Genomic DNA, 22144 nt, shown 5'->3' on the forward strand with positions numbered 1-22144 from the left:
CAGAAAGCAGACAAGCCATTTTTGCAGAGAACCTGATTTCTACTGTCCTACAACACATAGCTCCAGAAGTCACTTTAGGATTAGAATCCTCCATAGTTGTAACATTGGGCTCAGCATTCTAAATTAATATTTCTAGCCATTGCTAATTAGGAATGCCACTTTGAGAGGCTTTCAGATCACAAGAGACTTACAGTTCAAAAAATCTGATTTAATTCCTGTATTACATATTTTAGAAATCATATAACCAGACTGCATTTTTATTATAAAACTGTAAAAATCACTCAATAAAATTGACTGAACAGCTCTAATCTTTTCACTTTGAATAGCACATACTTTATAAAACAGGAAAAGCTGATCTGTAGTGATTGTGTGACAGGATGTTTGATTCATTTAAGAAAAAAGTGTAAAATCACCTCAGATTCACAGAAGGAACAGAACAATTTATAAACTCACCCTGGATTATAGGGATTACCATTGTTCAACAATATTAAACTGCCTAGTTTAGTGTTCTAAAGCATACAGAGCTTGCCTTATAAACCATACAGACCTTTCTCAGATGCATTTAGCTGTCTGAGGAGACTATGTTTTAAAGCACAGATTAATAATACATTGGAACCATTTGTGCAATGCCTAAAGCACTGAACATTTTTGTTTGCTTCTTTCATGTAGTATGCTGGTGAAATACTCCCTCAGTAAAAATGAATTGAACCTCAAGGCCCAGAATTCATCAAATTTATGATTTAATGAAGGATATTATATTCAACTAATGGCTTTGCATATTAGCAGCCAATCATAAACATTAACTTGGTTAAGATTAATATAGAATTGTGTGTGTTTTCCTGCTTTGCTTCTCCATGTTTCCCCTTCCAGGCACATCTAACACCGCATTACGTCCTAACCAGTTCCCTCAGCTATCCTCAGGGTTAAGGCTGACCCCACGTAGAATGAGCAGCATCCAATATAATATTTAAAAATATGCTACCTGTGGCAGAAATTATTTTCCAAGAGAAACATGCTTTCAGAAGCTGGAAAGGAATTTTAAAGCTGTTCTATACATATACCAGACACCATTGCTAGGCTCATTTTCCAGTTGTGGATTTTGGACTTGGGGTCTATGTATCGTAATTGCCAAACTCTCAAAACACAATTTTCAGAAAAGACAAATGATGATAGGAGTCACACAGTAACAATAACTGCCAATTATTTTTAAATGTTTTTGATTCAACTCTTTCTTCAATCACACAAAAACAAGCATTTATGTGCATGTGTGGGAAGGGAGATAAAAAAAAAATCAATTCAATATAAGCTCTCAGTTGAAGCCTGAATAACACAACCTACGTATGTGTTGCCCTTTCAAATCACAGTCTATATAAACTTCAGATAGAAAGATCACTTTGATATGCTACACAAGAGACTTAAAAGATTTATTTCTTATCCATCATAGTAGTCTATTGGCTAAAAGCTGTAATCAAATGTACTCTTTTCATTACAGGGACAGGAGACAGCTCTCTCAAGCAAAGAAGGCTGTAAAATAATCTATCAAAATAGTACAATCTTTTAGAGAGACTATTAATTATGAAAAAAGTAAAATTCATCAAAAAGTTGAAACAAATATACTGTTTAGTGTCATGTTTATGTGTACCTATATGTAGAACAGGTTACTCGTAAGATACAGTAAGCCATGTTTAGAATCATAGAACACTAGAACTGGAAGGGACCTCAAGAGATCATCAAGTCCAGCCCCCTGCCCTCATGGCAGGACCAAGTACCGTCTAGACCATCCCTGATAAATGTCTATTTAACCTGAGCTTAAATATTTCCAGAGATGGAGATTCCACAACCTCCCTAGTAGAGATGCTGCATTTTTTTCTTTTTACTGAATGTTTTAGAATATAATCATTTTGTTTACGTTGTTTTATGCACACGATCAATGCCATCAACAATAAAATGCATATTTTTACAGGCTACATTCTATTCTCAGCTGCACATATACATTGATTTCAACATAAGTTCCATAACAAAAATATTCATTCAGCAGTAGAATTTGGCTTGAAAGATAGTGGGTGGCATTTTCAATACTACTTAAGTAACTCATGCGCACCAGTCCTACTGAAAGGCAGTCATTCAGGCACTTGGAAAAAGTCTATCCAGTGTACTGACTACATCTTGCAGTGTAGCAGGAGGAACTACATTTATGGTCTGTAACACCAAAATAGTAGCTCACATCTAATCTTTTAAATTTCTCAGATATTTTGTTACAAATAAGTTGCTATTACTTTTGGGATCACATTTTATTTCTCCCTTAAATCCCAAACAGTGAAGAAATCACAATTTTTAGAGCCATACGTTTTATGGGACACAAAAACACAGTGAAGTTTTTATCGAATGAGTGGATCAAAATTTGTTTTGGGGAAGCACGTCACACTAACTTATTACTGTTCTAAAAATCCCCAGTGTTAGGGATACTCTTTTATTACATGTAACCATTCACCCTCCCCATATCTAACTATAATTTGTAGGAACATTCTATGTCCATTCTCTGCCCAAAGAAAATATGTTCAATAAATAGCAGAGTCAATTATTTAAATATACCACAGACTAAAATCGCTTTAGTTCAGCACCCTCGAGACCTGATTGGTGCGGAACCAAACCACGGGAAGTCAATATTGTCTAGCAGCATTACCAACACTTTCACTGCTTTTAGGGATCTTAGAAGACATTTAGGGGTAAATTAAAGCTAAATAATAGTACAGAACACTGAGAGCCAGGGCTGGTGGCTGTAAACAAACTTTATGGGACTGTGGGAAACTTGTCCACACCCATGATGATTGGACATCAAGCTAACTAAAATGATGCTGGACCATGGATGTTGCCAGACCAGAGTGTGCTGAACTAGAGAGGTTCAACCTGTACTTGACAGAACATCCACTTACTTTTCATCCCACACGTGATCACCCCTGTGAAAGATAACCAGGTTATTTTTAGTGTCCAGAGCCAATCCAGAAACTTGGCCGAGTTTGAGGTTTACTCCAGGCCAGTCCACAGCCTCTTCTATGTGGAAATCTAAAAAGAAATTAAATGAAGTGTATTTATATAACAATATGAAATTGGTAGAAAATTAACTGCTTTATGATAGGACATGCAAATTACCTTGCATGCACTATTTCTGTTAAATGTGTTGCCATTTGATTCCAAGCAGTAATTTTCTTATGATAAATGTATATCATGCACAAGCAGTGGCATCTGAGCTATGAAAAATGGCAGAAAAATTGAGACCCTGTCTTTGATTTTCTCTTCTCCATCTTAGCATACTGCTAAAAACAGCATATTGTTTTATCATCAATTGTATATGAACCTATCTCAAATAATCAGCATGTTTAATTAAACACAATTGTATTATTCATAAATTAGTTACATTTTATTATAGGTTGTACCTCTGGAAACCAGCCTTCTCTGGTCCAGCAACATCCGTGGTCTGATAGGACCATGGATGCTCCTGGACCAGAGAGCCCAGGAGCCTAAGAGCAGAAGGGACAGCTGGGACTGGGGAAAACAGCATTGGTACTCAGCTGGAGGCAGCGGAGGACTGGAGCTGGAGCCCCCACAGTAGCGCAGGGCTGGGGCCAGAGTCCCCCGATAGTCTTACAGCAGTGTGGGGCTGGAGTCTTCTGGCAATCCCCAGGAGCATGGGGCCAGAACCCCCTGGAGTGTGGGGCTGGGACCAGAGTCCTGTGGCAGCATGGGGCTGAAGTCCCTTGGCAGCACCCAGGAACACAGGGCCAGAGCCCTGCAGCAGTCCTCTGGAGTGGGGGAACTGAGGCTGGAGCCCAGCGGCAGCCCATGGCAAACGGGGCCAGAGCACCACAGCAGGAGCCAGAGCCTGTTCTGCTCAGGGAACTGGCAGCAGCTGGGCAAGCAACCCAGCCAGTTTGGGGGGGGGGGGGGGGGAGGAGCAAGGCAGGGTGCCTGCTGGGGCAGGCTGCAAGCAGCGTGGACTTGAAGGCTGTTGGCAGACCTTCTCTGGTCTGGCAAATTCTCTAGTTCAGGACCAGTCAGGTCCCAAGGGTGCTGGACCAGAGAGGTCCAACATGTAAAATTATTTTAATAGTTTCCAGTTTAGAATGGTATAAAAATAGGTGACTGAAAAGAAACAGGGAGAGCCTATCATGCTTTTCAAAACAAGAATGTTCTATAAAAACACAGGGACGAAGGAAGCAACACAAAAGAATGAACAATGATGTGGGTCCAAACAAACTTTAAATAGTTTGCTGGATTTACTCGTCCACTTTCAGGAGTCAACCACCTCCTTTCTTATGCAGAGCCTGCATATCCTGAGATCACAAATTACATAGCCCCAAATAATTTATTAACAAAAAAAGCTACACATTATTATTAAGTAGTATCTGAAAAGACCTAAAAAGTGGAGTGGGGTAGGGAAGATCTGTACTCATTTATCTCATGACCCATTTTATTTCTGAGGACATATATATCAGTTAACTTTTACGTAACCCAGATATGATTTTCATAATGTATGTCAAAAGCATAGGAATATAATAAGAGAGCCATTCTACTAATATGAGTCCATCTCCTTATCCATGAAACCATTTATCATCATATCCAAACCAAAAAGAAAAAATAAAGCTAGGAAGTAGACATGTAAAATCTCAGGTAGGTGGTTAACTGGTTAAATGAAGTGTTCAACTGGTTACTCATGGCAGGGGGCTTTTCCAGCCTGTCAAGTCACGGTCTGCTCCAGCCTGTCTGGGATGAGCAGTGCCCACTACACCACAGTAACAAAATTATTTCAGCACTGAAGAATTTTGGGGGGGGGGCTGTTCCACCTTATTCTTCTAGCAATGAAATTAAGTGAATTCAGGGACTGCTTGGCCAAAATAAAATACTTTAGAAATGTATCTAATAGCTTTGTGTCCCAAGACCTAAAATTCAACCATCTTTTGTCCATCCCATCCAGCATGGATTTACAGTGTATTAGATTACCAAAGCCATTGGTAGCGGCAGCTATAATCTCAGTTAATCATTCTGATTTACAATCTTCCAATGGCTTCATATATACTATACTTATTTTCAAATAAAATAAAATGATGTAACATTTTCATTTTAAAATGTAAACACTATAGAGATTGAGGAGTTTTCCGTATGAACTATCACACTACTTGCAATAAGCTCGAAATATTTCTTGTGTGTGTCCCAGGCCTGAATTTCTGATCATAATCCATGTAGAAATCTGAGTTATGCCTTTCAGCTGTGAAGCAATGGAATGAACAATACTGGCTGGTCTTGTGGCCATCTTGTTTATTTGTTGATATAAACGCAGTAAGGATATTTCTGTATAACTACTGCTTGTTTAGATAAGTGTTTTTAAAATCAAAGTCTCTTTTTCCATCATATAAAAATTGAAAGTTACTTGTAAAACAAGACAATCAGGTCTATGAAACAGTATCTACTGCTTGGCTTCTCAAAGAGCATTGAGTCAGGCCTGGGGAGACACTTTGTTTTCAGAAGGCTTGAAACTGTTCCCTCTAATACTGAAGCAGGTGGTCAATAAAAATGGAAAGACTTTGAATAGTTTGTAAAATTGTGTTATGCCACAAGGGCTTGTTAAGTGGCTACTCTAAATAGCAAAAAGACTAAGGAATAGTTTGTGGCCCAGAAGGTCCAGATGTTTTAGTTCATTGCCAGATGGAGCTGACTGTTCATTTTGTTAATGGCCTCCATAGCCAGGAAGTTGGATGTCAGGGTAAGAGAAAACAATGCTCCATGCCCTTGGGAGGCACGTAGTATTGTTTTGTCAGCCTGCAGTATAGCAGCAGTATTGCCACATCATATGTGCTAGGGCCAGGAGGGCATCATGCATGAGAAAGGTGATGGTAACCTTGAGGAGATGTATGCAGGATGTCTGACAGGGAATGCTGGAGTTTCTGTATACTCTCCAATGGAATACATAGGCTCACCAGTGTATATTTAATAATGTTTTGAAAGACCATGAAATTCTCAACGTAACATGATGCGGGAAGCATGACAGTGGTGAGGTGGACAATTTGTGGGAAGGCAGTGTTTCTTCTCTTTCACCTAGCAGAAAGAGAAACCACGGGTGGCTGATGTTTCTCTAGACATGTCTTATGAGATGGGACCTTGTAAAGGTGGTTGTCATAAGGTGCTGCAATAAGCTCTCGGTGCCGGGACATAAAAGAAGAGGGTAGGACCCAAGGCCGTCCTTGCCAGGGTTGATGGGTTAATCTTCTGCTGGGAGTTTCCACCTCCAGGAGACTATAATGTGGAGGAATCTTGGTTAGACACGTCAGAATTGGAGAGGCCATCATCATACCTATCAAACGGACACATGGTGTTGGTACCAGTAGTAGAGTCAGTACTGAGGCCCAAAGAATGTCTTATTATTGTACTGGTAATGAAGGTCAATGGTGGGTTAGGTAATGACTCTACAGTGACTGGTGACCATGTCTGTACCAGAGGACAAGTATCATTGAAGGTGGCATGGTAAGAGGGTAAGCAGCTCTGGGAGGTTAGTTAATACTTGTGGAGAGTCTCTTGTTATCACTCCATAATGGTGATTCACGCTCTTCTGAAATTCAGTGGTTCTCATAGAATAAGAGCTTTTCTGGTTCTAGTTACTCTGCATAGGGACCCCAGGAGTTGCTGTAAGATGGTTACCAAAGTGCAATGGGGGTACCCTTCAGGCCTGGATACAAAAAACTGTACCCGGTGACTACTTTAGCTGGGTTTAGAGTCTTAGTTTCAAAGGCCATTCAAAGTTGTTTTCCTAATGGATTTTTGGTATGGTCATCTTAACTGGTGCCATGGTCTTGGTATTAATGGTGAGGGGAGCCCATATTGGGACAAGAAGGCTGGAATGGCAGTGGGTCTGCCCCCTCCCTTCATTCCCTTGTAGCAGCACACAAGGATGTCCAGAGCACAGGCACAGACCTGCAGATACTGCTGACTTAAATCTCTGAGGCTATGTCTACACTATCAAGTTATTTATTTCAGAATAATAACTCCTGAAATAACTATTTTGAAATAATTCCTCTTCACAAGCAGGAGTTATTTTGAAATAACAAGCCAATCATTTTGAAACAACAGGCTTGGTATGGTGGGCGCTCACCTTGTTCTTTCGAAATAAGGGGATTTAATTTAAAATAATTCCCTAGTGTAAACATGCCCTCAGAAAGAGTGCAGGATTGCATGGGCATCCTGATGTGCAGCACTCATAGGTATACTAGTTGAAGATGAATGTAATGGTACGTGGGTGCATACACATACATATGTATACAAATACACACATGGAAGTTATTTACCAATTTAGGTAAGAAAAATGTTGAGATGTAGATATTGAAAAAAACAAAAGTGAAATATAACTGAAATTAGAAACTTAAATAGAAAGTGAATCTAGTGCTAGGAAACCTTAGGCGTTTCAACTTTAAGAATCACAAACTTGACAACAGGAACTGGCAACTAAGAATGTGAAATTTGAGATTGTTTTATTTTTCCTATCTTCATCTGCAGCCATAGAACAGGATGGTACCATTATTATTTAATAAAATCTACATAAGTAAAACAATTAAATTAATTTTGCATTCAACATATCTAGTTTTTTTTCCAAACATAAGAACCCACACATATGTTAGTATGCATATTTTCCCTTCTAGAAAGTAATGTGTGACTGAAGATTTTCCACTTTATTATAATCATTTTTTTGCCAAAAGGTGGCGCTGATAACTTCCTTGTTGTCCAGAATTTCTGTGAATAAGCAGTGCTATACAGATTAAAAAGGGAAAATAAACTTCAATTTTAAAATATTTAAAGAAAAATTTTCAATTTTGCCTTTCTTGTTTCAAAAATTTGCAACCAACTCCTTTGCTTGCAAACAAAAATACTGACACCACACCACTAATGAAAACAAGCTGCTGCTTCTTTCCGTAATTAAGATTTCATACCAAATGGGACAAAAGTTTCAGAGGGGTAGCCATGTTAGTCTGTAACTGAAAATACTTAAAAAAATGAATAGTCTGCAGCAAATGGTGCAGCAAGTCAGGATTTTATTAAGTTACCTGACATTCACCCACTCAATCAGTTAAAATAGAAAGGAACTTACCCAAATATATTCTTTTCAAAATCATATTGCTTAACCTTCTGGACCTAGAGAATTAATTTTGCAGGAAAATATGTACTTCTTGGTTATAGGGCTTGATTTTCTGTGTGCTAGCAGTTGAACTTCACTGTCTTTAATAGTAATATTCCTGATTTATTAGACTTGTATACAGGAAAAGAAATTCAGGCCCATAGTAATGAATATTCCTCATCCTTTCCTCCCTGCCTTTCTGGCCAATAACTGTGGCTGTATTTTATTTAAAGCAAATAGCAACACCCAATGTTATAAGTCCACTTCTTGGGTTTTCTATTAAATTCTAAATCTTATAGATAGAGATTATTATATTGCATTTGAAGTGCATGTAAGCAGAAGTCATTACATGCTAATATTTTAAACTGCAAATAAAAAACAAATGGATGATGAATAATTTATGTTGGTAAGGAAAATGTATTTTGAATCAGCAAGCTGGCTATTTGCAACATAAAGGCAGCCAGTGCTGCTACAGCTCTGACACACACAAATGGCTGCCACACATACATAGCAGATACTTTTAAGAGATACTCTTCACATGCTGTTATATTTGCCTTTCCACATTAGCAAGACTAAACACAATCAATATCACAGAGACCACAACATAAGTAAAACAAATATGCCTTTATGGCTTTTGCTGTCATAGAAACCTGAAGGGAACGTGTTTTAATCCATGAGTTAGAGTTGCTAATCCTGGTTTGAAATACAGAAATAAATATTGACTTTCTGGAGTACTCCTCAATAATAACTACTTCCTCATTTAGGGGAAGGGAACGACAAGCAATAAAGCTTGTAAAATCTTGATGTGTGACCAGACAAGTCAGTTGAAAGAGTCAACAAGGGTGTAAAGATCACCTTCATTAATAGTCATTTCAAATGAAGCTAGTTGCATAAATGGAAAAATAAACACCTGAATTCACTGTGATATGCAATGTGCGTTTACTTCAATTTAGCAGAATGCCAAATTAACCAGTTTGTTCAACTCTCAGTGTTTCAGTTTAACAGCCCCCAAAATAAACTATTTGTATCTGATTATTTTAACTCAAATTTTCAGCAGATTATAGACTCTTTTTATAATGGGAGGGAATAGTTTATGATTTATGTAATCACCAAGATATGTCAAAATTTTAATAATTTGATATTTTTGTGAAATTATTTCAAGCATCAACTTACATTCCCTTCAGATTTTGCTAATGTGGATCACAGCTCTTACTTTGTAGTACATTACTTAAAATGAACCCCTAACCCACCTTCTGTATGTTCTTTTTCCCAACTTCCCTCACCACGCTGTAAAGAGAAATGCCTGTTTTCTGGTGGCCTCAGGGTGGATTCTAGTCTGTGAAATTTGTGAATCCTGTCTCTGGCGAGACTAGTATTGGCCCTTTCATCATGATTTGTAACCTCTCTGCCATCAAACCAGCCAAGATCCTTCTTTTGCACTACATTAGCAATCTCAGCTACAAGATCTGATTCTGCCTTTTCGGTAGGGTTATACTTATGCACATGAACAACATCTTCCCTTTCTCCTAGCAGCTTGGAAATGAGAGAATAGAAATCACCTGTACAAAAAAAGAGAAAAGATGGGGTGGGGGGGAGGAAGGAGATTATGAAAGATTATAAAGTCTTATACAGTTTAACCAAAGAAAGTATTCATACAGTCATTGGTATGGCTAGTGTAAGTGAACTGTTTTCTCTCTTTCATCAATCTGAATGAAGAGCCTATGGCAATGAAGAGATATCAACCCTTTATAATCTTTAATTTACATAATAATGCCAATTTTTTCCTGACATTTCAGAACCAAAAAAGAGCACATCACCTCTCTAAAGAGTTTCTTAGGAATAAAAGAATGCATCCATATTTCAACAAGAATTTCAATAAAAATATTTACAGAGCACTCTGCTGGATTTAAAAGCAAAAGAACTGCAGACTTATAAAAGAAAGATGAGAATTTTGTAGCCTTGTCAATTTCATCATTTCTGAAGTCAATGATAATAGGCATACATTTCAAAACATCTTTTTTGAAAAGTATTGTTGCCCCAAGCTACAAGAAAGAAAACCTAATCTGCAATAATTTCAACATAACGTGCTGCAGAAAGCAGACTCCCTATCTACAAGATATATTTACAGACAATTTTTAACTAGACATAGTAGCATTCTTCAATCCATTATTTCAGAAGACTCTTTCCTAAAAATCACTTCCCAAGCAAACAGGAAGCAATTGTACCTATAGCATTGTAACAAGTCAGCATGCAGTCTCATAATCTATCATGCCTCCAGCAAGCTCTCTCTATAATGTTGGATCAAGAACACAGAAAACGAAAAATTATTCTAAGTGTAAAATGTATATTTTCCTGCCAAAATTAGACCAGTCTGAAGTGGTTTTAACCAGCCTGATTCATGTTTAATCCTGTAAACCAGGAGTGGGGAACCTTTTTTGGATCAGGGCCACTTGTGGTAAATACATAGTGAGGAGCCCTTTATATACACCTAATGAAGAGATAAATTATGATTAAGGAATTCATTATTTAATTTTAAATTACCTTTATAGTACCATATATATATTTTAAAAGTTTTATATTAAGTAGTAAGAAGTCAGAAAGATAACTAAGCTTCACTTGTTCATGGATAATTCATCATCATTAACCTGGTATGGGGAAAATTAAGTCTTTAAAAAAACCCAAAGAGATTCTGTCATGTTTATAAACAGTCCTGGTTCAATGATTTCAACTAGGCTTCTAATCCCTGGACTTTGAAAAAGAATATCCCAGGTGAAAACTTCTGTCAGATAATGATAGATGAAGTAAGAGGGCCAATTTCAGCAAAATGAACAAAGCAAATTAGACCCAAACAAAATTTGTTATGCTATCTATGCTTGAATGCCACAGAAAAACCCATTCTAAATAGCAGCCTACTGCTAAATTCAACAAACTTGTCCAAACACAGATTCATAAACCCACTACCCCAGACATTTGTGTCCATCATATTGTATTCTGTGAAGGTGAAAAGGGCTCAAGTTGCTAGAATCTCAGGCAAACAGAAAGAAGGGCTTTATTTCTGACTAAAAGAAAAGCCCGGCGCTCCTAATAATTCTGAGTCAGATTTGAGCAGTTTTCTTTTGGTTTCTGCTCTGCAGTAGGGATTGCCTGAGGCAACAGTTCTAAGTCAGGGGTTAGGGGCCTCCTGGGTGCCCAGGAGCAGATTTCAGGGGGTCCACCAAGAAGAGCTGGCAATAAACTCACTGAGGATAAGGGCAGAATTCCAAAGTCCCTCTGACCCAAGTCTTACCACCCAGGCTTCAAGCTGAAGCCTGAGTAGCTTAGCTTCATAGAGCCCCCAGTGGTGCGGAGTCCTGGACAATTGCCCTGTTTGCTAATCCCTAATGCCAGCTCTGGCTTTTATATGCAGAAAAACAGTTGTGGGACAGGTGAGCTGTGGAGTTTTTATAGCATGTTATGGCCTCAGAAAGAAAAAGGTTGAGAAACGCTGACCTGGAGCAAGTCTACTTATGTAAGCGGGCGAATGGTCCTGCTATTGTGGGGAACTTTCCTGGCTTCTGTACTACCCTGATGAAATGTGTTGCATAAAAAAGCCTCCGCCTCAGCTCACTAGATTTATATACATAGATTTTCTAAAGCTACACCAAACTGTAAGGTCTAAGGTTTTAAAATGCAATTTAGTGTGATCCTTGCCAATCTTTGTAATCTGTGTAACTCTCAAATTTACTGTAAACTGCAACTTTGTAATCTTTGTAACATGCAGCCACTTTGCGTGTAACTTTCCCTAAACTGTATCCTTAGACTACTAATCACCTGATCAGAATAGGGCTGGTGACCATGAAATACTCAGGAAGATTAGGTAAGTTACAAAAGCAGAAACCCCAATAATAATGGGGGATTTCAACTATCCTCATATTAACTCTGAACATGTCACCTCAGGATGGGATACAGAGATAAAATTTCCAGATTTCATTAATGATTGCTTCTTGGGATCCTGGAATCCATAAGGGAAGAGACAATTTTTTATTTAGTCCTATGTGGCACACAGGGTCAGATCCAAGAGGTGAATTTAACTGAACCAATCAGAAATAACAACCATAATGTAATTAAATTCCCCACAGCAATATTTAACTTGAAAAAGAAGAACACAAAGATGAGGAGCTGAGTTAAATGGAAATTAAAAGGAACAGTCACAAGACTGAAATGCCTGCAAGCTGCATGGAAACCATACTGTACCATAATAGTGGCTCAAACTAAATGTACCCCATCTTCCCTTACCCCTAAAAGAAAGAGCAGTAAGAGGTTAAAAAAAAAAAACTATACACCCATCGTGGCAACAGAATAAGAGGCAGTTAGACACAAATTGGTATCTTAACAATTGAAAGTCAAATCCTACTAATTGAAATAGAAAAAAATATAAACGCTGGCAAATAAAGTGTAAATGTATAATTAGTCAGGCCAAAAAAAATGCATTTTAAGACCAATTAGGTAAGAAACCATTTTTTAAAGTATAGCAGAGGCAGGAAATCTGACAATCAATTGGGCCATTGGACACCCAAGGTCCTAACAAGCATGCAAGGAAGACAAGGCCATTGTGAAGACACTAAATTAATTCTCTGCATTAGTCTTCAATGAAGAAGAATGGAGCTTCCTATACCTTAGCCATTCTTTTTAGGTGACAAATCTGAAGAACTGTCTTAGATTGAGGCATCAGGAGAGGTGGTTTTGGAAAAAATGATGAATTATAAACAGTAGTAAGTAACCAGGACCAGATGGTATTCACCAAAGTAATCTGAAATTTCAGAACTATTAATTGCAGTATGTAAGCTATTGCTTAAATCAGTCTCAGTACTAGATGACTGGAGGATAACATGTAATACTGATCTTTAAAAAAGACTCCTTAGGCAATTCTGGCAATTACAAGCCAGTAAGCCTAACTTCTTTACCACACAAACTAACTGACACAATAAAGAATAGAACTATCAGACACATAGATGAACACAATATGTTGAGGAAAAATAAACATGCCTTTTGTAAAGGGAACTCATACCTCACTAATCTATTACAATCCATAGAGAGGTCATAAAGTACGGACAAGGTTGATCAAGTGGATATAATTAACTTGAGTTTCACAAAGTTTTGATAAGGTCCCTCACCAAAAGGTCTTAAGCAAAGCAGGCAGTCATGGGATAAAAAGAAAGGTTCTCTAAGTATCAGTTACTGCAGCAATTCTCAAACTGTGGGTCGCGACCCCCAAGAGGGTCACGAGCAACTTAAAGGGGGTCGCAGGACAGTCCATTTTTTGGGGGTTTTGGGACAGTCCGGTAAAAAAATTTGAGAAAATACCGGACATGTGCAATGTCCAGTATTTTCTAGTTTTCCAGCTAGGCGCCCGATGGAAGCCTGGCAGGGGCAGGGTAGGGGCTGGGAGGCAGGGCATGATCAGCGCTGAGAGCCTCTGGTTGCGTGTGATGCCTTGGGGAGGAAGGGAAGCCCTACTTGTACGTGCTCCTGAGCGCTGTTCCAGCGCGTGGTGGAGCTGAAGCAGAACTCACTTGCACGTCATCGAGACTGTGCGTGGGACGGGCAGAGCCCTGGGATCTGCATGTGCCCGGGTCAGTCCCGCTCCCTGCCGGCCAATTTGCGCTCCCTCCACCACCCTTCCGTCTGGCCGGTTCTCCCCCCACTTCTCCTCCCTATCTTCCCCGGCCAGCCCCACTGCCCCGCCAGCCCTGCTTCCGGCAGCCAGTTCTCCTCTCCTTCTCCTGATGTCCCCAGGCCAGCCCTGCTGCATGCCCTCCCCCCCCCCAGCCCTGCTTCCTGCTGGCCGGTTTTCTTGGCTAGCCCTGCTGCCCCCAACTTCCCCCTCTCCCACTAGTCCTGCTTCCCACTGGCCAGTTCCCCCGCCTGATCTCCTCCAGCCAGCCCCGCTGCCCCCAACTTCCCCTTTACTCATGGAGCAGTGGGGGGGGGGGGGGGGGGGAGGGAGTGTCACACAAATTCATTTAGAATTTTAGGGGGTCACGGTATTACAAAGTTTGAGAATACCTGAGTTACTGATTAAAAGATAGGAAAAAAAAGAATAGGAAGATGATCAATTTTCACAGTGGAGACAGGTAAATAGCAGGGTCCCCCAAAGATCTGTACTGAGATCAATGCTGATCAACAGTCAGAAATTATCTGAAAAATGGGGTAAACAGTGAGGTGGCAAAGTTTGCAGATTACTCAGAAAAATTAAGCCTAAAACTTACTGTGAAGAGTTACAAAGGGATGTCACAAAACGGGTGACTGTAACAAGATGGCAGATGAAAGTCAATATTGTTAAGCGCAAAGTAATGCACATTGGAAAATAAAATACCAAACATACATGTAAAATAGTGGGGGTCTAAATTAACCGTTACTATTTAAGCAAGAAATCTTTGAGTCACCGTGGCTATTTCTTTGAAAACATCTGCTCAATGTACAGTGGCAATCAGAAGAGCTCACCAAAAGTTAAGAACCATTAGGAAAGAAATAAATGATAAAAAGGTTTATCATGCCACTATAAAATGCATAGTGGCCTCACACTTTGAATACTGCATTCAGTTCTGGTTGTCCCATCTCAAAAAAGATATATTAGAACTGAAAAAACTATACTGCGGAGCAACAAAAATGATAAGGGTATGGGACAACTTCCATCTGGTGAGAGATTAAAAAGACTGGTACTGTTCTGCTTTGAAAAGAAAGGATTAAAAGGGGATATGAAAGAGGTCTATAAAACTGTAATTGGTGGATGTTTAGAAAGTGAATATGGAAATATTATTTATCCCTCCACAGAACACAAGAACCAGAAGTAACCCAATAAAATTAAATAGACGGCAAGTTTAAAATCACTAAGGGAATTTCTTCTCACACAGTACAGACAATCGGTAGAACTCATTACCATGGGAGGTTGCAAAGACAAAAAATATAACTATGGAACTGTTAGCAAAGAACATCAGGGATGAACCCTAATACTTGCGTGTCCTTAAGCATCTGGTTGCCAAAAGATGAAACTGGACAATAGGGGATGGATAAAATGTTCTGTTCATTCCTTCTGAAGTATCTGGCTCTCACTACCGTCAGAAGACAGGATATTTGGCTAGTTGGACCATCGGTCTGACATGGTAGGGTCATTGTTATGTTTTTCTTATGTGAAATACATAAACACCTAATAAAATGCTAATTAAATAAACTTATGAAGAAAACTAGTGCTATTAAAATGACTTTGGTCAATTGTGTAGTCATTGGAGTATCCATAATATGACAGCTAATATATTAAAGAAACTTATAAGAGAACATAAATTTCATACTGTTACCGTGTTCCCTGTGGTCACCTCGAGTTCGGGTGAGCCCACGTTCCGCTAGGGGCGTACTTGTCTAGTGACTGACCCCCTGATCGCGGTCCGAGGCTTAAAGCTCCGGCGCCCCCGGACTTCAATGGTCCTCCTATCCTGGCTTCCGGGTTCCCCGCGGCCGGACCTCTCCCGTCCGCCCGCCTTCCCGGGGGCCCGCTCTCTGCCCCGGTGCCCAGTTCAGTGCGGGGGAGCGCGGACAAGGCGCCTGCCCCGTCACACATACCTATACTCTTCCTATTCTTTTATTAAAAATGATTACAACTATTCCGCACTTCAATTCCCCCTTTTTGTATGATTAAAGACATCAATAGTAATTCATTTTAGTTAGCATAAAACACTTGTTAAATTATTCTGTTTCACAGAAGGTGTTGGAAGACCTTTCACTACCAGAGGTCATACAGTGTTTTCCCTCTACAAATTGTATTTTTGTCATATCCTTTCTGTCCTGGGAATACAGCAGTTTGTGTTAACCTTTGAGCTGAAAGATTGATTATACTGTGCCACAAAGACTACAACAGGGACAATTTTGAACAAACAGAATGAAACACATTAAGGCCTTTTCCCACAAGAGGAGAAAAGATGCTTAATAGACACTGTGGTGAATGGTATGAACAGATAATAGTGTTCTCAGTGCTATACATGTACTAATTTGTCTAAGTTACTGTAGACAAAAAAATCTGAGTAATAATTATTTGCTTTGACTTTCCCCTATGACTGGCAAAGGATATAGTACTATATTTGGTTTAGTAATGGCAGAAAGCACTCAAGACTCTGAGCATGTCTAAATCAGAATATTCACTACAGTTTTATATACACATTATCTATATACAGTAAAACTCCAATAGTCCGGTATCCAATTGTACGGCACTCCCAATAGTCCGGCATCAAAATGGCAAGAGCCTAGTGAGTGAGTTTTGGCAAAAAACGAGTCACAAGGCAGCAGCGGCAGCAGCTGAACTGAGAGAAACCGGACAGGACCGAGTCAGTCTGTCACTGGCATTGTGTGACGCTGGACAGTGCTTGGTGCGCTTGTGCGTCCACAGATGTCTCCGTTTGAACTGCAAAGAAACATGGAATTTTCTCCTGTTTTAGCACTAATTTTTGTATAATTTCTGTGTGCCCGACTGGAGCACTAACTGACAAATACAAAGAAACACATTATTTGTATCAATACAAATACTCAACAGCTATGAGTAAGAGGAAAAATCTTACCTAAAAAAGCAAAATGAGTGGGTCTGATTCTCCCTTCATTGTACCCATGTAAAATGGAATAACTCTGCTGAAGTCAATGACTCTATGATAGTGGAAAACTGGGACCCAATCAACATTTAAGAATACAACATTCCTTTTTCTAGACTTTTCAACGGGTTTGATGTCTTAAAACACAACTTCAAATGGACAAGACAACCGAGATCTGGTTTCCATAGAAACACATTAGATGAAGATGTGCACACCAAATAGTAGTCTCATAGCAAACAAGACTGCATTGCAGAGATTGTCCTTTGAAAACAACTGGAAGTATTTCAAACCCCCTCTTTCAGAACACATTTATTTTTCTTAACATTAATGAATGCTATCAAACAGAAAACAAAACAACCTTCCCAAATATTATAGTATTCATTGCTAACATAGCCATGATCAAGATATAAGTCACTTCTCAAAGTAAATCTTGGTAGGTGTTTATAACATGACTTGTTTATTTAGCATTGCACTGGAACATCAAATAAGCATGATCAGTCTGAATTTACTACTTTATAGAAATATACATCTGGAGTAGACTAATGATGCATCTGCTCTGGAGCTAGAAATGTAATTTTCAGTTTGGGTAGAAATATCCATGCTGGCTAACAGAACTTGTGTTTTAAAAATACAAGTGAATCTGCAGCAGTTCAAGTGGGAGGATGATTAAGCTGCCCAGAGTATGATCTCATCGGAAGCCCTATATATGTACAAACTTAGATGGTCAATCCATCTTGTGTCTCATGCCACTCTGGCTGTTCTGATATTTAGCACACAAGCTTCATCAGACTTATTGTGGGGATTTTTTCTTGAAGTGGAAATTACGAGGCCAGCTCCACTGTATACATACTTTAAGATGTGTTTTAAATATGCACTTGTAAAAACAGGATTTCGTAATTTAAAGTACTTTTAGTCAAGCTACTCTAAAATTTGTGATTTTATGAATTCCAATTTTTTATTTAATTGTTACTTTTAGTGATCTGAAGTATTTAATTTTACAAAAAGTGTTTTTCGTGCATGTGGTACATTCATCATTTTGGATAAGTTACTCAAAAGTCATCAGCAATTTCCTAACTCTGTGGCCAATGAAGTCAAAGGGAATTTTCACCATTGTCTTCAATGACACCAGAAAGGCTAATTCTGAGAGCAGTTTTGAAAAATCCCATCCTGTAATATGAGGTTACAATTTGCTGTAACTGACACAGGGTATGTCTACGCTACCACCCTAGTTCGAACTAGGGTGGTTAATGTAGTCAATTGAAGTTGCAAATGAAGCCCGGGATTTAAATATCCTGGGCTTCATTTGCATCTTGCCGGGCGCCGCCATTTTTAATCCCCGGTAGTTCGGACTCCGTGCCCGCGGCTACACCCTAGGGTGGTAGTGTAGACATACCCACACTTAACTCATTACAGGAATCTAGCAGTTCCACTTAGATCTTTAATGTTCGCTTCCAAGATGTAAAGACCAGCTAAGTTCAAGAAAAAATACATCAGTGAAGTTTGACATCATAGTGTCTCCTTGGGGAAAATGCAATATCAAATCAATATTCTTAACAGTTGCCCTGGTATTATATATGGTCCAAATGAACCAAAAATACCGGCAAACTGTAATATTTCTCTCAATGTCTGATGTGACATAGTATCTAATCAAATGCAATATTTACTGAGAAGAATTACAAAAGGGAAAGATTGATAGCAGCTGTACAAAGTATATCAGTATTAAGCCTTATACACTATGCTTAACTCATTACATATTGCATCAATACAAAGGTTTTCTTTCCATATTATTCCACAAAGTGTCAAATTGCTATGCCATTTTTAATTCAATTTTAAATTTTAATTTTCCTGATTTTGTTAAAATGGTTTTCTAAAAGTATATCAAATACAGATTGTGTTAATTTAATAGATATGTTCATATTAAAGATATAAAAATATAACAGAACAAATTACTGAATTATCATTCTGTAGGACAATCACCCTCTTTTGAACCCATGCTATGGCACCCTGAATAGACAGATAAATTAGAATGGCGTTAGCAAATTAAACCAGGAACAGGGAAGTCTAATGAGATTAAATTGCACTAATGAATTTTACCTGCAAGGCTGGAGACCGGTAATTGACCAATTCCTCTTGAATTATTCATTATATAAAGCACAGCAACATAGTTGTAAAGAATGCAATACAGTTTAGATGATAAAAGGAAATATACATTACAAACGTTAATTCATAACATAATCAGGATATACTTTACTCCTGATTTAAGTTAATAAATCTTTTTTTGGATATCGCTAGAGTTCATTATACATACCCTGATCTAAAACCTCTTCCTCTTCTCTTTTTGGCTGCTTCAGTGAAGAACTATCATCTGTTTTCTCTGTTTCTGAAGAAGGTTAAGAATATACCAATAACTTCTTTGTATGTGGACTGAATGTAATATTTTCCTATAATTTTTTAATGTACTCTAGATTTGCTTTCTATATGTATTGCTCAAGGAAAATAGATAAAGCACAGTACAGTAAATGAAACATATGCATGAGATTATTAAAATATATAATATATTAAGTTTCATACAACTGACCACTATAATTATTCTAAAATTAAAGCAGGAAGAACCAGTGACATTACAATATATTACTTTGCGATTGTAAGACAGATGTGTTTTAGAAAAATTAAGTTTCACAAAAACTTTCTGAGGTAGATTTTCATTACCTCAATTTTAAAAATGTGTAATTCAGAGAGACGTTAAAGTTGCTTTCCAGTTAAGACTCTGGACTAGATTTCAGACTACAATGAACTGGTAGCTTGAAACAGAATTCAGGATACCCAGCTTCTAGTCAATGTTCTAACTCAGCAGACAACACATCCTCATTTATGAACGCCTGACAGACAGTTTAGGGTGGGAGTAATGCATGAGGGAGCTCAACTGTGTGGCACAATCTTCTCTTATGTCAAGCCAGCAGTAGCTAAAAATATCATGGACATGATGTATTGTAACCCACAGAAAATGGGACAGGCAAATTACAATACGAAACACTTATTTTATCGGCAGTATAGGATATGATATTTTGGGAAGACTAAGAGACATCGTAGTTGCACAGGCCACTCAATGTAACGATAAAACTAAGGCTGCACTATGGGAGGAAGGAAACATTGCAATCCTGAATGAAGAAGTAAATAAAAGAATAATAAAGCAAACTTCCACAAGTCACTTCTTCCAACAAGTCAGCATTTACTAACAATACATCTAAGACCTATGCATTTCACGTATTTCAAAACAATCTAGATTCTTTTAAAAAAATCCTTATAAACAAATTGTATAGTTAAGCATCTCTCTCATATAGCAAGCTAAGAGTAAAACTGATCTCAGACATTATTATTTTTACCTTCATGATGTCCATGTGTCATCATGATCATATCAGATTTGACTGGAATAGGAATATTTGCCTCCTGTGGAATGTTTCTGAACATATCTGGGTTTATATTCTGGGTACAAGTCATATATGACACAGCATGTTTGGCCTCCATATAATACATAATGTAGAAATTGCACATTTCATCGCTGGCTGTGCCCCTAAAGCAAAACAATATAGAATGTATTTTAAGAGAGAGTAAAATGTGAGCTGTGCATACAGATCCTACCAAATGCAAGAAAAAACTTCTTTTAGTCTTCCAGCAACCGATAAAAAAGTTGAACTGAGGCTTTTTTTTTTATGAAATTCCCATTACAATATGCACCACAGCTTTTTAAATATATAAAGCCTCTTTCTGTTTACACTGTGGTATACCAGAATGCAGAAATTCCTTAACCATCCAAGAAAATATTTGAGAATACTTTGGTTTGTGTTTTGAATATAAACAAAATGGCATTAAGTTAGCACGTGTTTAGACAGCTCCTCTTCTCCCTGCTCTCCTTGTCTCTCTTAGCACAGTGAGTTTGTTTTGTTGAAAGGAGTTAACCAATTATCAACCACTTATTCCATACCTTAAAGATTCTTTGCTGCAGTCTCTTTCAACCTAGATGCTAAGTCTTATTTACAAACCATCACAAATAATTTATGTTTAATTTCAGTACCTAGCATTCAATGCTATTATCTTTTTCAGAATCTAATTTTTCCATTTATTGCCAAGCATGAGAGGTGTAATGCAGCACCAGAGTCAGGTTCACTACATAATAAGACACTTTCTAGACAGATAAGGTGGTACTGCAGTCTCAATGGCTTCGTCTAAACTGCATGCCTTTTTCGACAGAGGCTTTGTTGACAGATACTGTTGACAAAGCCTCTGTCGAAAAAGAGTGTCTAGATTACATTATGCGGATTGAAAAATCGATACGCTTTTTCGAAAAAGAGCATCCAGACAAAAAAAGAAGGCACCCAGAAGTGCTTTCGGCAGGGCATGGGGGCAGCCTTTATTTCCAGGTGCTGCTGCATGCCCTTTGCAGAGATGCGTGCTTAAAGGGATCCCCCTGGACAGCCATTGCTCTGCTCCTGCTTCTGGCTTGCTTACCTCCAAGAGGGAAAGCAAAGCTGCTGCAGTGCTTGCTCTGCTTATCTTGTTTCCTGACACCACAGCAGTTTATTTGCAGGTTTTTTTTGCTGCTTTTCACTGTTTTTGGCCATTGAGCCTGAGCTGCCCATGGGCAGGCGATGGCCCCACACTGCCATGCTGCAGCTTCTGCTGCATCTGTATGACTCTGTTATGAATCTCTTGCCCCATACGAACCCAGACCACACTGAGGAGACCCTTGCCCCCATACTGGAGGACTACCAGGCAAGGGCAAGCAGGAGTAGGGGATGGAGTGGCACTTGGAGGACGCTCCTCGGCCACCCCTGCACTGATGCAGGGGTGGGGGACGTCCTGACAAGGGGAGAGGTGGGTTGGGAGGGTCCCCCCGCAAGCGCTTACATAACTTAACTCCCTGGTTTCTGTCTGTCTATTTGTCTCATGCTGCAGGTGATGAAGCCATCAATGAAGAGCTGCTGAAGAGGCTAGTCTGTCTCAGGGACCTGGACAACATCTTTGCCGGGTTTGCTGCCCTTGGCTTCCCGAACTGTGAAGGAGCCCTCAATGGGACACACATCGCAATCCGTGCACCGCCCATCGAGCAGCCCAGTGTATAAACAGGAAGGGCTACTATTCTATGGTGCTGCAGGCTCTTGTCAACCACTGGGGACACTTTATGGACATTTGTGTCGGGTGGGCGGGGCGGGCACATGATGCCCACATATTCCGCAACTCCTACCTGTACTGCAGGTTGCAGGCAGGAACATTTTTCCCCCAGCGGCACCTTGCACTCGGGGATGTGCAGATGCCAGTGTGCATAGTGGCCGACATGGCCTACCCCCTGATTCAGTGGCTCATGAAGCCCTACACC

The 22144-nt window shown here is 39.1% G+C and overlaps 1 protein-coding gene across 5 annotated transcripts in view; it reads right to left on the bottom strand.

Annotated features, from left to right (window-relative positions):
- Positions 1-22144, bottom strand: part of PAM (peptidylglycine alpha-amidating monooxygenase) — a 262884-nt gene that overhangs the window by 34464 nt on the left and 206276 nt on the right. For 3 of the 5 annotated variants that reach the window (XM_075932068.1, XM_075932066.1, XM_075932067.1), the window contains exons 13-16: positions 20154-20341; positions 19079-19150; positions 9409-9717; positions 2934-3063 (exon numbers count right to left, since the gene is read on the bottom strand). In XM_075932068.1, the coding sequence (XP_075788183.1) occupies positions 2934-3063; positions 9409-9717; positions 19079-19150; positions 20154-20341 (699 nt within the window). The remainder of the gene's footprint in view (positions 1-2933; positions 3064-9408; positions 9718-19078; positions 19151-20153; positions 20342-22144) is intronic. The other 2 variants (XM_075932070.1, XM_075932069.1) reach the window with 1 other exon arrangement.

Source organism: Pelodiscus sinensis, chromosome 6 (assembly GCF_049634645.1).
Source record: "Pelodiscus sinensis isolate JC-2024 chromosome 6, ASM4963464v1, whole genome shotgun sequence".
In the NCBI taxonomy this organism is placed as follows: Eukaryota; Metazoa; Chordata; order Testudines; family Trionychidae; genus Pelodiscus; species Pelodiscus sinensis.